The 14,983-nt window shown below is 40.9% G+C and overlaps 1 protein-coding gene across 3 annotated transcripts in view; it reads left to right on the plus strand.

The window, feature by feature from the left end:
• Nucleotides 1-14,983, plus strand: part of IARS1 (isoleucyl-tRNA synthetase 1) — a 94,402-nt gene that overhangs the window by 47,398 nt on the left and 32,021 nt on the right. For all 3 annotated transcript variants that reach the window (XM_056501329.1, XM_056501328.1, XM_056501330.1), the window contains 5 exons: nt 3,317-3,390; nt 5,119-5,313; nt 10,523-10,609; nt 11,253-11,336; nt 14,747-14,894. In XM_056501329.1, coding sequence (XP_056357304.1) covers nt 3,317-3,390; nt 5,119-5,313; nt 10,523-10,609; nt 11,253-11,336; nt 14,747-14,894 — 588 coding nt within the window. The remainder of the gene's footprint in view (nt 1-3,316; nt 3,391-5,118; nt 5,314-10,522; nt 10,610-11,252; nt 11,337-14,746; nt 14,895-14,983) is intronic.

Below are 14,983 nucleotides of genomic sequence, written 5' to 3' on the forward strand. Positions count from 1 at the left end.
TGTGTGTACAATTTTTTTTTTTGCTTTTCTAGGTTTGATTTGTTAGTTTTTAATAACAAAATGATGTCTAACTTGGAAGATTGACCTTTTCTTTGAAAGGAGCTGCAAATATTCCTAAGGGCTCAGTGTTCTGAATAATGACAGAAATACCAACAGGTCTATTACTTCTATCCATAGCTGTTACACATTTCTGTTTGCTCCAGAGTCTGAATATTGTGCTTTAATAGCTCAGTACAGCTTCTGAACTGAGCTAAATTTTTTTTTTGAATATTCACTCTTTTTGTGTGTGCGAGATACAGCTTGAAAAACAAATAGTGCTGGAACTGATGTGGAACTTAAAGCTTAGGTGACATCTGCTCTCCCAGTAATGATATTCCCTCAGAATTGCCTGACTCCAGTGTTACTGCAGCCTGGTGCCATGTGGGATTGCAGAGCAGCCTCTTCTTGTCTTGCTCTCAGAAGAACAGTTTGTTGCACACAATTATACTTTGCATATTAAATCCTGGAGAAGTAATAACAGTTCCTTATTTAATATACAGTGAGGTGAATTAATTGGTATTAAAGTGAATTTTATTACAGATCAATAACTGGTTTTGCACAGTTTTATTTTAGTTTTCTTTTAGCATAATTATCAGGTGGAGACACATAATGGAAGTTAAATTTTGAAGCTTGTGTTTATTGCCACATTTTTGCAGACAGTTTATCATTTTAAGCTTTCAAATTCCAACATTTTCCTCAGTGGAGGAACACATCTCATTTGGGTTAGATAATAAAATTTTTTAATATAACACCCAATTTGGTAAAGCAGATATGGGCTCATTTTGTAGGGCTTGCATACAGTGTTCACTGTTCAGTGATGATGTGGAAGTTCCCTGATTATTTCCTGGCTTGTCACTCCTGGTAACCCTGCCCTGGGCTGGGTGTCCTCAGTCCTGCCCAGCAGAACAAAAGGGCTCTGGCTCTGCTCTCCTGGGGGTGAGGGAACCTCTCCAGGTAATTTCTGGGCTGCTTTGAGGCTGCATTAAGGCCACTTCTGGCTGATTGTAGCAGTCATTTCTTCTCCTGTTTAATATTCATGAGATGCTTTCTGTTCTTGCTGACACACAGTGCTTCTTCCTTTCTCTGGACACTCCTTGCTCCTCAGCTGTGGTGCTGAACAGAGCTGGAATGGCAAACCCACAAAAAAACCCATTTTTATTGAGCAGGGACTGCAGGGCTGTGCCACAGGAACATGGGGATCCATGAATGCTGCTGGATGGCTTCATGGATAATCCTGGATTAATGTTGGTTTTGTTAGCAGGGGTTAACCTTGACCTTTGGTTTCTGGTTATGTCTTGGAGGTGCTGAGCCAGCCCATCTGGTGCAGTGTGTGAAATGCTGGCAGAGCTGGTTTTGTGGCTGAGGTGAGCCATTCAATGAGGAGCAGCAGATGCCTGCAGGCAGAGAGAGGGCCCAGGCTGTTGGAGCAGCCATGGCTCCTGGAGGGATGGATGGATCCAGAGCAGCAGCTTTCACTGGAGACCATCAGCCTGTGTGAGCTCCTTGCAGAAACCAGTGGGTGCAGCCTAATGAGGGATGGAATTGGATTAGCATCTGTTTGCTGCATCCTCCTCCTGCCTTGCAGTATCTAATGAGCCCCCCTTGGGGCTGAGAGCTCTTTCCTTCTGCCTTGGACAGAGGCAGTGTTACTCACTGGGGGAGATATATGTGTTCCTCTGAGGCTTGGTGGATTTTTCATGTTAACTTGAGTTTACTTCTTCATGGGTGACTTCTGGCTGCAGTTCTGCATCAATATTCAGAATTTTGCTTCAGCACTGAAGTACTTGTTCAAAAAACACCAAATAATGAGCAGCTTTTCTCCCAGAGCTTAGTGTGAAAGTATATTAAAACACAAAGGTTAGTGAAGGTGAAGTAATTGATGTATCCAAGGGCATTTTTTTACCCATTTCTCTATTAATACCTTTTCCTTCTCCAGCAGTGCTGAACTAAGCACCTGCTGCTGCTCACTTGAGCCTGTGTGTTTACTTATGGGGCCACATGAATGAAGAACAGATCTGGGTTAAAAATAGTTTATTGACGAAGATGTATTTTTATCTGGGATCAATCCCCTGGTGTAGTTTGTGTGCATTCTGCAGGCTGTTGTACCTGGCTGCTGGAATCACTGTCCTGCCTCACTTCCTACAGAAAAAACAAAAAGACAGATAAGCAATGAAAACATTACATTTTCAAAGTGCTTTAACAACAGAAGATGGTGATTAGTAATGCAGATCAGCACTTGAATCTGACTGGGAAAATCATGTCTTAAAACCCAAATCAGACTGAGTTTCTGTCTTCTCTGTAATTCATGACAGTATTTTGGAATTAAATACACCAAAACCTTCCAGTTAGTCACAATTTCCATGTGTATACATATGCATATGTTTAAGACTAGCTATAGGAATTGAGCAGTGCTCTGATTTTGTGTATCTTAAGAACAACTTACAAAGTTATTTCATGTGAAAAATGTCTGGCCTATTTACAGCTTCTTTATGGTGCTACATTTAACTCCTTCCCTGTCAGATCTGTCAATCCCTGGGGTTTTTCCATGGCAGTTCCAAATGGGAAGGATGGCATGTGGGGCAGCATCTCCAAAATCCAGGCTGTGCTGCAGCTCATGCTGTCTGCCAGATGAGAGAGGCCACAGGGCTCTGGGAGGGTTCAATTTGAGTAAAACCTGAAGCAAAGAAAGCTTTGCTTTTCTGCTTTTTTTTTCAGAATCATTGTTTTATGATGTCAGTGCAAGTCTGGTGTGGAAATCTGCATTTTTCTTAATAGTGTGTTGATGCAACAAAACCAAGAAGGGTCTTTCTTAGCAAACCCTTTGGTAGCTGTGACACTTCCTTTAAATAAAAAGCCTTTAACATGTACAGTTTAGTCTGCCTGGGATGGAACACTTATGGATAATGAGCTGCTTACATTAGGGGAGGAACCTGGGATCTGAAACTCCTATTGGTGTAAAAGTCAGTCATTGAATTTTCAGAGGTTTTTGGTTGTATCTGATGTGGAGAAGACACCCTTCCCCCAATCCCACATTTTTATTAACCTGCCAAGATGCTGCTGCTTCCAAGTCTCCAGTTCTTGTAACATGAATTGTATTAAATCAGGGCAGTGGTCTCTGACACCATTTCAGGAAGGAGACCCTTGTACAAAATTTTTGTTTTTTCAGCTCTGTCAACTCCTACAAGAGATATTACAAGTCTCCTGTCTGATATTAAAAAAAAAATAAATAGCTGCTGTGTGCAAATAACTGGCTAAATTTCTTGAATTTCTCCTGCAGGTGGTTTGTGTTGGCTCAATAGCAGAACTGGAGGAGCTGTCTGGAGCAAAAGTCACGGATCTGCATCGAGAAAGGTGGGTCACAGAGGCCCTTCACTGGCTATTAGAAATAAATAATATAAATAAAACCTTGGGTTTTTTTGCTCAAACCCTGGGAAACAGATCTAGGGAATAGAAAAGTTGTAACAGGACTTGTGATTAACACATATAAATTTTCTTCTTTTCTGTTGAAAAACACTTGTTGAACACTGTTAATATAAAAATTACAGAGATTGTCAAAGGAAACACTTTGAAGTACCTTTTGAAGAGTCAATAAAATGAAAACCAAAACTGTTGTCATCCTAATATAGCAGCATGACAGGAGTTTGTCCTAATGTGGTTTTGTTTGGGGTTGTTGGGTGTTTGTCCCACAGCTGTAAGAGCTGAAATAAGGGATGCAGGACTCCAGATGGCTCTTAAGATGCTGTTTATTGTATCCAGATGATACAGCAATTCTTGGGTGACAAGAGCCTAACCTACAGCTGTCAGCCTCAGCTGTGGGCTTCTCTGAAGCCAACTCTAGTTCTGGTTACAATGCATTATATACTTTTAACATAACAACCAATCAATATCTTTACTATTACTTGCAGCCTATCATAACTATTAACATTACCATATTCATGTTGCTATTTTCCAATCAAAAAAAGTTAGTACATTACAATTTAAGCTAGAAGTTGTTTTTCAGTTTTCTTGCAGTGGAAAATTGAGACCTTTTTTCTACTTGCAACATGGCATTCTTGTTTGCCTGTGAAATCTTTTTGCTCAGTAAAAACAGCTTTTGTTTGAGGTGGATTTATCCTTTGCCCTGAGCCATAAAAACCCCTTCTAACTCACATACTAACATATAACATACCCTTTGCCTTCTCAGTTATCCAGTAAGACTGGCTCAGTAATTCTTTTTTTCTGTATAAAAAGTTGTTGTCATTTCTCTTCCTTCTTCAGATTTGTCCTGGTTTGAAGGACAGGTATCTGCCAGTAAAGGCAGAAGCCTCTCTTTGAAATGGAGGATATAAACCCCCTCCCTCCAAATTATTATAATTTTGAAATTAATGGGCTCTCAGGCAAAGATATGGAAATTAGGAATAACAGTTCTTTACTAGGACAATTAAAATAGAAATGCAGTATTACACAGAACAATCCCAGCCCTGCCAGAGTCAGAATCCAAGCTGACACCCGTCAGTCAGTCAGGGTGTTGGCACAGTCCCATTCAATGGTGGCTGCATCCTCCTGCAGGGGCAGATGTGGTTCAGCTGGAGCAGTGCTCCTGGAGAAGGTGCAGTTTCCTCTGAAGCTCCAGGGATGATGTGGAAAGGTCTGGCTTTCCTCTGGAATGCAGTGGAAAGAAGGTTCCTTGGTGTCCCAAATGTCAGTTTTTATCTGGGTAGGAAAGGCTTGGCTGCTCCCCTGGCTGGAGCATCTCCCAGTGGGATGATGGAATTTTATCAGCCATGCCCTGGGACTGAATGAATGAATGGGCCAGCAGCAGATGATATCTCCTGGAGGGAGGATGGGCTGTGGGAAAGATAGAGGTGATTGCCCAGCTGGTTTAAAGCTGGCCCATGAGCAGATAATGTGTGCCAGGAGATCAGGGTCACTGCCCCAGCTGGGTTAACAGATGGGGACAGAATCCACATTGCTGGTACATCCTGTGCTGCAACCAGCACAATATTTTACATTGAATAGACATGCATAGCACACACATACTTTCTGCTGTTCACACATATCTGAGGCTTTCTTGTCAGCCTGTTGTCCTGCTGCCCCCAGCATCGACCAGCTGTGCATCCCGTCGCGCTGCGGGAAGGGCTGGCTGCGCCGCGTGCCCGAGGTGTTCGACTGCTGGTTCGAGAGCGGCAGCATGCCCTACGCCCAGGTGCACTACCCCTTCCACAACAGGAGGGAGCTCGAGGACGCCTTCCCTGCCGACTTCATCGCCGAGGGCATCGACCAGACTCGAGGATGGTGATTGTCTGCCATTTGTTCTGTCAGGTTATCGCCCTGTGTCTGACACTCTGCTGTATATGAGAAACAGAACGTCTCGATAATCAGCAAAACTCAGATTGTTTTATTTTAATTTATTTTATAGAGCAGTGCAGTGCTGGGAAACGTGAGGGGTCAATGCCCACTCCATGCTCCATCAAACCTTGGTTTGCAGCTTCTCTTTATAGTATTCTTGTTTTCTTGTCATAATCAATAATTGGTTTTTTTTTGTGTCATAATTTTGCCAGATAACCAGTGGTGGTCAAAAAATATCTGTGAAGTGTCTGGGCGATGTGAAGTCACTGAGTGATTTGTCAAGTTTTATAGATAACCATCTGGTCTTGGTAGATAAAAACTGGCAAAAATCAGGAAATCTGGTCTTTGTAGATAGACAGCATTGATCAAACAAAGGCAGGCAGTCTGATTTGGCAAAATCTATCAGACTATTGGAAAGTCTGATTTTGCAAACTGGCAGTAGATACAACTTATTTAGAAAACATAATATTCATAACAGGGGGATTTGAAACAGCATGATTTAATCATGTATTTTCCTCTATCCAGTGTTCGTGCTTCACTTCAGGCCTTAGTATTCTGGTTTATACAAACCCCAATACTTCTATGATTAACACGAATCTTTTATCAATTATCACAACTATGTCCTGGTATAGGGCAAATCTGGGAGGAAACCTCTGAATGGGATCCCTCTAGGAAACAGATTCAAGCAGTCCCTCCCCCAGCTGTTTTGGGGAAATACTTCCTCAGAGAGATGTGGAAAAAATCCTGTTTATTTAACAGGCAGAGCACTCCCCAGCACAGAAATGACCAATGCTAAACAACAAAACCTGTCTGCTCTGAGGAGATGGCAGATTCAGCAGAGTCCCTTCTGTGGTTGCAGCCTGGCTCACTCGGGCTGTTCTCAGTCCCTCCAGTGCTGGGAAATGTCACAGCCCAGGGGCCCAGGTGTGAGCTCCCAGTGCTCCTCTGGGTTTTCAGTCCAGAGCAGGTATAAACAATTCCAAGAGAAAAGGGAAAAAAAAAAAAAAACCACAATCCAGGGAGCTTCTCTGCCTCAGCTGGCCAAAAACTAACCAAGAGCCAAGGAGAGCTCTCTCCTGCTGTCCACTGCAGACAGCACAGTCTGTGTGAAGGATACAGGGCAGTAAGTGCAGTCTGATAACAAACTCTGCACCTCTTCTGTCCCCCTTCACTCCTGGAACCAGTCTCAAAGCTGCACAGCTCAATATTCAACACCAACAGAAGGGACAGTTTGGGGATACAAGCATCATAGTCACCCCAAGTCACACTACAGTGCTTTGCTATCTGCTTTAATGATCAATATATTTGTTTAACAGATTTTATAATGCATTTACTTCAATAATTTCATGCCTTTAATGCTGTACAGATAATTTGACTGTTTCTGTACTGGTAAGTGTATAATTAGTTTTTTAAACTAAAGAAAGGTAGTCTAAAGCTTGGTGACAAAAAAGTTGTTGTAGAAATACAATATTAGCAAGAAAACTTCCCAGATTTTATTGAAGACATCATTAGGTAATAGAGCACATCTTTGGCCTGGTAAGGAAAAACCTCAGCAGCTGAATGATCACAGAACTTGAGTTATCTACTGAAGACAGAGCTGCAGTGGAGTCAGTTGAAACAGAAGTCAATGTGCTGAGGATTTCAAGCCAGTGTATAGCTTTGTGATCTTTGCCCCACGATTAAACTTGAATTTTGGGTTTCTGTGAGTACAGAAAAAAAATTAAGTCAAACCTTACATTGTTAAGATTGTATAGTTTACAAAAAACATTAAAGATTTTAGCTGTGAACTACATCTGCTTCTTTCACTCTGGATAAATCCTTTTCAATCATTGGTGAAAAATTTTTCTGTGGTTAATGTTCTCATACATAGTTATATGCCCACATACAGTTTTAGTTTTAGCATTGCAAACTGTTTAGTCCATGTCTGAAGTTTGAGCTTGACTGTGAAAATTGACAGATTAAGATGAATTTTTGTGTTTTCTGGATTAGTGAGTTTGACTGTGTCCAAGCAGAACTTTTCCATCCAGTACTTGAGGTACTAGAGCTAAATAAATTCCTGTGGAATACAGTTGGCACTTCCCTTTGCCCACTCCTCTACTCCCCCAACAAACCATGCAATGGAAGCAGGCAGGATGCCAAATGCAACTAAATTTCATATTGTAGTGAAATGTCTTCACTTTTCAACCTCTTAATTGTGATACAAAAAATTACCTAACACTTCAGTGTACTTAGAGTCAAGTACTGTTGGGTAGCAAAAGGAGAATTAAAAACTCAATTTTCCCTCTTTATTATGTTTATCTGGAAAAAAGTGCTTTTTTTCTTTTTTAATGGAAGAGCTCTGCATGAAGACATTTGGTGTGAGCCCTCAGACTTGTGTACCATAGTCAGGTACAAGAGGAAGAGTCTGGGGCAGATTGCTTTTTGTTCTTAACATCAGCATTAGAGTTCCTGGCAGTCTTACCCAGAGCCAGGTGTGTTTCACCTGTTTATGGTGGGAAATCAAAGCACTGCCTCAATTCCTGCTGCTCCCACCTTTCCCAGGTTGTTAATGAGCTGGGGCTTTGCTACCAGCAAGTGTTGGCTGATGTGTAGTAGAGCACTTGTGATTTGTGGGAGACAGAAGGAACTAAGATGTGAGGTCTGAGAGAACAATGAGCAGGTGAGTTCTGAAGTGGTGAGAGCACAGGCTGTGATTTGTATTTGGCACATCGTGTACAAAGTGTGAAGGTTGAGAATGGAGATTGGTTTTGTGTCAGGTCAGAGACTGCAGCTGCTGTGAAGTGAGGTGGGAGAAGGCTCGGGAGGTGCAGGTGTGGTGGCTTTTGGTTCACTCCACACAAGAGAAGAAAAAATCAAGGGAGACAAGGGGAAAATTAATGTGACAAAGGTGATTGTCCAGGAAAGTGATATTTTTGATGACTTTGTGGATGGATAGAGGAACAGCTGAATTATATTTGTTAAAGCCACAGCCATTTAGGGTAGCTGGGTTGCAAGACTGGCAGTCCAGGCAGAGTGGTAGGAAAGGCTCTGCCTCTGTATAGGGAAGTGTAGCAGGATTTATGGCTGTGGTCAGAATGTGGTGGCCCACAGGGAATTCACAGCTGGAGGGTTTGGCATGAACCACTGGATCATTAATTTACCCACAGCTGTTCAAGAAAAAAAAGGAGAAAAGATTCCCTGCTTGCTTTCTCCTAGGTGGAAGTTAGAGCAAAGGAGTGAATTTCTGTCCCTCTTACGGCTTTTTTACTGTAGGGTGACTGAAGGTGAAGCAGCAGAGAAATTGAGGAAGTTTTCAGGAAACAAATGTGTCTGTGGGCAAGATATTTCAAAAATAAGGTGCAGGAAGACACTGGTTTAAAATATTCAGAGTGAATTTTTAAGAGCACAACCTGAGGAAGAATCAGAAGGGTTCCATCAGAATATGTGGATCACAGGTTTTCAGAGACAGTCTTGTAGCTGTCAGCAGCTAAGGCACCTCATGCTGAGGCTCTGTGGGTCTGACAATTTGAACATAAATTTGTGATGTATCCTTGGATGCATTTTTTCAGTGCCCACAGTCTGCCTGTACAATTTTCCTAATACAGGGAATTAGGAATTCCTAAACAATACTGAAATCTCTCCTACTTGGTTCTGCTTTGGGCTTTTTACCTGCAAATTCAGGTGCTCTAATAGGAGAATTTGTGACCAGTTTGCAGGAAGTGCTGGGAGTTTGTCAATGAGGAACTTTTTTAGTAAGTACAGAGGAAAAACTACTGTGTTTGTAATGAACTTTCAGCCCTGTAGGCTTGAGATGTCAGTCACCTGAATAAATAGTCAGATATTTGTGTTTAGGGGTTTTCTTAAGAAAATTAGAAATCAAGACAGGGATTTTGAATGCAAATGTTTGTGTGCAGGTGGAGGAGTATTGGTTAAAATTCATGAAATTAAACTGCAGTTTAATAAAGAGAATTTGTATCCTGCAGTGTGAATTGAGGTGAATTTGAGAGTTAGGGGCTGAGAAAAGTATCAGAGTTGTCATGGAAGTCACTTAATAAATGCAACAGCAACCTCTGCAGAGGACCCTCAAGTGTCAGAATAATGCTTTTGCAATTGCAGGCTGCTTTTTTATAAAAACAACTTTGGAACATACAGGATTTTTTTTTCCCCCACTGAAGTGTTTCTCCACTAAATCTTCATGCAAATACATAGTTCTGAGACATAACCTCCTGTGCCTTATTATAGCTTTTTTATAATCACCTTCTCTTTGAAGGTTGCTAAGCAGTTGTCAGTGTGATGCCTGTTTTGAACCAGGAAAGCTGTGGCCCACCTCCAGTTACTTTCTTAAAAGTAATTACCAACAGTGCAGTTCCAGCAGCTCACACATCCCTCCTTTGGTGAAGGCTCTGGCTCCTGAGTGTGAAATTATCACATCATCCTGCACTTCCACTTAATTTCCCAGATATAATCATATATCAGCCTGTGAACAATAGGTGCCTGTGCTTGCTGCAGCACTGATTTCCAGAGTGTCCCAGTTTACAGTGATTGTAAACACATCAAATAGAACCTCTGCTGCCCTTTGTTGTGGGAACATTCTCTTATTTCCTTGGGATGGCTGATTTAAGCAGGCAACCACAACCTCCTTCCAGTCAAACCTTTGGCAGGATTGGAAGGAGGCTTCTCCCATTTTTGATAACTTGCTTTTATACTTTTATACTGTGTTCCATTGTCTGTCAGGCTGAAGAATACACAACACACAAGCACACAAAAGTGTGCTGGTCCTGAGTGCTCTGTTTGGTCCTGACTGATCCCGTGCTCACAGGGTTGCAGTGAGCAAATAGCAAACTTGTTCAGGGACAGAATTCCCTTTTTTGTACTAAACAGGGAAAATGCTGCACTTTCCTCCCTCATGATCTTTCTAATGCTTCCCATTAGAATTTTTCTGCCTTTCTGGACTAGAAGATCCCAGCTGGGCAAACAGCATGATATGTTACAAATAGGAAGATCTAATTTCAATAAGCTTCTCTTCTGATTCTTTGCCACGTAAATGTTCCCAAGACTTAAAATTTCTCTTTACTGGAGGAAAGCAGCATAATGAAACATTTATTCTGTGATGAAGACATGCAGGCTTTAGCTTGGTGTATTTATAAAGTCCCATTTATGTTGTCTCTTGTTTCAGGTTCTACACTTTGCTGGTGCTGTCCACTGCTCTTTTTGGGAAGCCTCCTTTCAAGAATGTCATTGTGAATGGCCTTGTCCTTGCCAGGTTGGTGTCAATCAGCAGGTTTTTAGTCAAAGCATGTTTCAGATAAGACCTGCAAATTGTAAATGGAATGTGAAATGGACTTTGGGGCTGTTAAGACTTGCCAGGCTGATATCAGTGCTGCAGGAGATAAGAGGCATCTGAGAGTGAGAGGCTCACACATCCCAGCATCTGCTGCACTGGGTTCTTTCCAGCGGGATTAGTCCTGCCTTGAGAGAGAAAATGAATAACAAGAATTGGAAAGAAATTATACCTTTTGTGCAGAGTAAAGGAGATGATAAATGTAGTATTAGATGTTATTTAAAGTTATTTATATTTATTTTCGAGTTAAGCTCTGCCAGTGGGCTGGAGGGATCGATTCAAAACAAGTGCATCTTTCCTCACCTTGAGTAGGAAAGACAGATTTCCTGCTTAGATTTGTAACTTTGGAGCTTCTTGGGTTGGGTTTTGGGGTTTTTCTGGTTGTTTTTATAGGTTCAGCAGTCCTACAGAAATTATGTGCTAATATATAGATGCATATAATTATGTCTGTGCCACCAGGAACATACTAGGACAGAAAAACTGAGCTGGGTTTGAAGTGCCTTTTCTCTTTATCCATGTATTACAAGAGTTCTGGGATTGATGCCTATTTTCTGGTATCTTCTAGTGATGGCCAAAAAATGAGCAAAAGGAAGAAGAATTATCCTGATCCAATGCACATTGTGAACAGTTATGGAGCTGATGCACTCAGGTGGGATTTCTTTGGTGGATGTTCAGTAGGATGTGTTGGCTCCCTGCTCATGGCAGGTCCATACCAAGAGGCTTCCTGGGGGGTTTGACAGTTAGCAGCAGGAAGAAAGTTAATTTTAGAAGCTTCTAGACCACTGTGACAGAAGTAGCTGCCAGAGTGGATGACTGCAAAGAACTGGCAATGGATGCAGTGCATGTCTCCCTCCCTAAAGCCCAAGGGATCTGCTTCTTCCAGCACTGATAGTCTGAGCTGAGCCAGTGAAAATGTGAATAAAATATTTGATAACAACGCTACAAGGTCACAGTTAAATCATTGGCTTAGAGAAAGGTCTATGCATAATGCACAAAACATTTGTTTCTTGTTTGCACTATAGGTTTTCTAGAGAGAAAATGCTTTGTTTTTGTGGATGTAAGTACATAATTTGCACCTAACAGTAGTGGTACCAGCAGAGCAGAAATGGAGCAGCCTAATGTGTGTAGATAAATTGTCCTGGTCCAACAGAGATTAAACACAGTTCAAGTGGTTCATTAAAATTACAGGAACATATGATGTGATTACACAGTCACTTGGTGCTCTGGCTTGGTGCACTGACTACATGCATCAAATGGTACCTTGAGGTAAAGGTACATAAAAGACATTTTAATAACTGCAGGAATGCACTGCTTGGGCATTCCTCTAGAGCCCAGTAATTCTTGTGTATATAAGAAACTCTTCAATACATTGTGTTACAGAACTGATGGGCTGAATGGAAGCTGAATGTTTATTTGGAGAAGATGGTTGTAGCTTCTAGATAATTTAAAATAATCAATGTGAAGTTCTAATTGTTTCAAGCTTTAGCATTTGAAATACCTAGTACATGTTTACAATGGAGAGTCTGGTGGAGTTCTTAAATTTAATCAAGGTTGTGCCTTACAAATAAACAAGGTGTGTTAGCAGGGTAGCACTGAGTTGGTAGCTGCAATAAGAAGAGTGAAAAGGCTTGGAGTTACTCATACTGGAGATTTTTTAAATCACAGGTGATGTTTCTGTTGAAAAAAAAAAACAGCTACGAAACCATGCCTTTTTTATAAACAAGCCAAAAAAATCTCCCAACACCAGAAGTTACGCTTCCATTATTCTTGTTTTTTTTTCTAGTTTCTAAGAAGCTAATTCATTTTTCTGCCAGTGTACTCATTCTTTAATGTCACATTTATTTATACCTACTCCCACACAGAGAGTAAAAAGCATTGCAGCCTGGGCTCATTTCTGGAAGGAGCTCTGCAATTCAGTTCTCTGCCTTTTCTGAGGCGCTTGATGTTCTCTGTTTATAGCAAAAGCTACAACTGAGGTTTTTTCCTTGGCACTGTTTCCCTGCAGAGTTACTTTAGCTTTTGCAGTACACAAATATATATATGTATATTCTAACTCCAGCTTTGAAGTATTCTCATAGCAGCTTAATAAATAGATCAGCAGAAAATAGAGATATAAGTTGGTGAAATGAATATGGAATTAAATAGAAAGGGCAAACAGCAGCAATAACAGCACAGTAAATTTAACAACCCAACTTGAGGCTCCATGAAATTTGAATCCTGAGTAAAATCTTTAAGAATGTCCAAAACAGTTCCATTTCAGTATTGCTGAGACCTGGGCTGGAGACCTGTCCAAGCTGAGCTGTGTCAGAAGGAATTTGCTGGTCATGGTACTTCCAGACCTTTGCCTTCCTCTGTCCTGGGTGAGGATTGCTGTTGGAAGTGAGGAGTTGCATCCTGTTCTCAAGCTGGTCTTGAAATGCAGAAGAAATAATGCAACAAGCTGCTGGTTTAGAGGGGTGAAGAGGAGATGACTTAGTTTTTTTTCTCATGCATTTTGAGCTGACTCAGTAACACTGGCTTGATGTGAGGAAGGTTTTATTTTCTGCCCAGTGGGTAACTGAGTGGCTGTAACTAAACTGATGGAACTCTTGTTTTCTTGTGTGCCTTAATTCTCCTTCCATAGAATAAATGTGTCTTTGAATTGGAGCAATTGAGGAAACTGCTCTTCATTTAACAGTTACATATTGTAAGGCAGAGTAAGACTGCTTTATTAAAAGAAACAAAAAAAACTCCCAGAAAACAATACTACAACATCCACCAAAGTGTGGCACATAAATAATTGTGATAGAAGGAAGATGTGGTTTAAAGATAGACTTAAATTCTACTTGCATTTAAGGAGTTACTAGTTCATTGCCATTAATTGTTCTGTTCTTCTATAAATGTATAATTTGAATTCAGGTAGGAATTTACTTGGATGATCTTAGGGGTCCATTCCCACCCAAGCCATTCTATGAATCTGTGTTTAAAATGTTTTTATTTTTTAATTCAGTACTGAAAAAGCCCATTTCTGTGCTGCATTACTGTCTGTTTATTCTGGCAGCTCTATTTTTATCTATTAGTTTTAATGCAAGAAGCCCTCTCTCCTGAAGAATTTATGGTCTGGTATTCTTGAATGTGCTGTGTCAAACCCCATTAAGATTTTAAAACCTCCTAAAGGAAGTGCCTGTGAAGTTATATTAGTTTAGAATCATGATTTTAAAAGCTTAAAAATGTTAGAAAATGGGTTAATAAATTTGGGTTTAAAAATGCCACACTCTTTAAAATGAAAAAGTGTTTGGTTTGGTGTTCATATTTGGAAATTTAAATGAAGTGTATCTAAATCAAGTTTGTATTCAAGTTTTTTTGATACCTGAGTAAGGCCTGGTTTCCCTTTCAGTTAACTTGATGGATTCCAGTTTATTTCTAAAGACAGAGTGTTTATTTGGGGAAGAAGGTGGGATAAAGCATAAAGATTTATTTTTTAAACTCAGAGGTAGCAAAGAAGCTGAGGGACATTTCTGTCCCTTGTGTAAGTAGTTGGTGTCACCTGGATGCTCTTCTTTGGTCCCTCAGAGCTGGCTCTGGAGCTGAGACACATTTGTATTGTAGGAGGCACGTGCCTTGTTCCCTTTTGGGGCTGTTTTTCTTGAAAATGTTGATTTCTGCTCTTTCCCTTGGATTTGTTTTGTTTTGCCCCTTAGTTCTGCCAAAGCTTTTCATAATTGAGGAGATGAACAAGACTGAGTAGGAAGATACTGGGCAGTGGTGAAGGATTTCAAAATATTACCAAAACAATAAGTGCCATCCTAAAGATGAACCATGCAACCTCTGCTTGTTTTATACTGTCATGGCATCTGAGCATATGTTAGCACTTCAGTGAACTTCTAGAGTAAAAAAGAAAATTTCAATTCAAATGCTGTATGCAGCATCTTAGAAAAACTCCTGTAGCAGTTACTAGTAAATGGTTTTATGTTCAGTTTGTTATATGCCTACAATACAGTCATCTTTGGAGTTTTTAGAGTGAAACCCTATCAGTATGTGCAGTTTTCAGCTTTGAAGTATCTTGCTCCTGTTTTGCAGGTTGTACCTGATCAATTCTCCCGTGGTGAGAGCAGAAAACCTGAGGTTTAAGGAGGAGGGAGTGAGGGACATCCTGAAGGATGTGTTCCTGCCCTGGTACAACGCCTATCGCTTCCTGGTGCAGAACGTTCAGATCCTGCAGCACAAGGTATGGGGGGCTGGGGGCAGGGCATTTCCTGCTTCTTCAGGGGTAGAGGGAATCAGCAGTGCAGGGAAATTCAGATTAACAGGGAGGTT

Source organism: Oenanthe melanoleuca, chromosome 12 (genome assembly GCF_029582105.1).
Source record: "Oenanthe melanoleuca isolate GR-GAL-2019-014 chromosome 12, OMel1.0, whole genome shotgun sequence".
NCBI lineage: Eukaryota > Metazoa > Chordata > Aves > Passeriformes > Muscicapidae > Oenanthe > Oenanthe melanoleuca.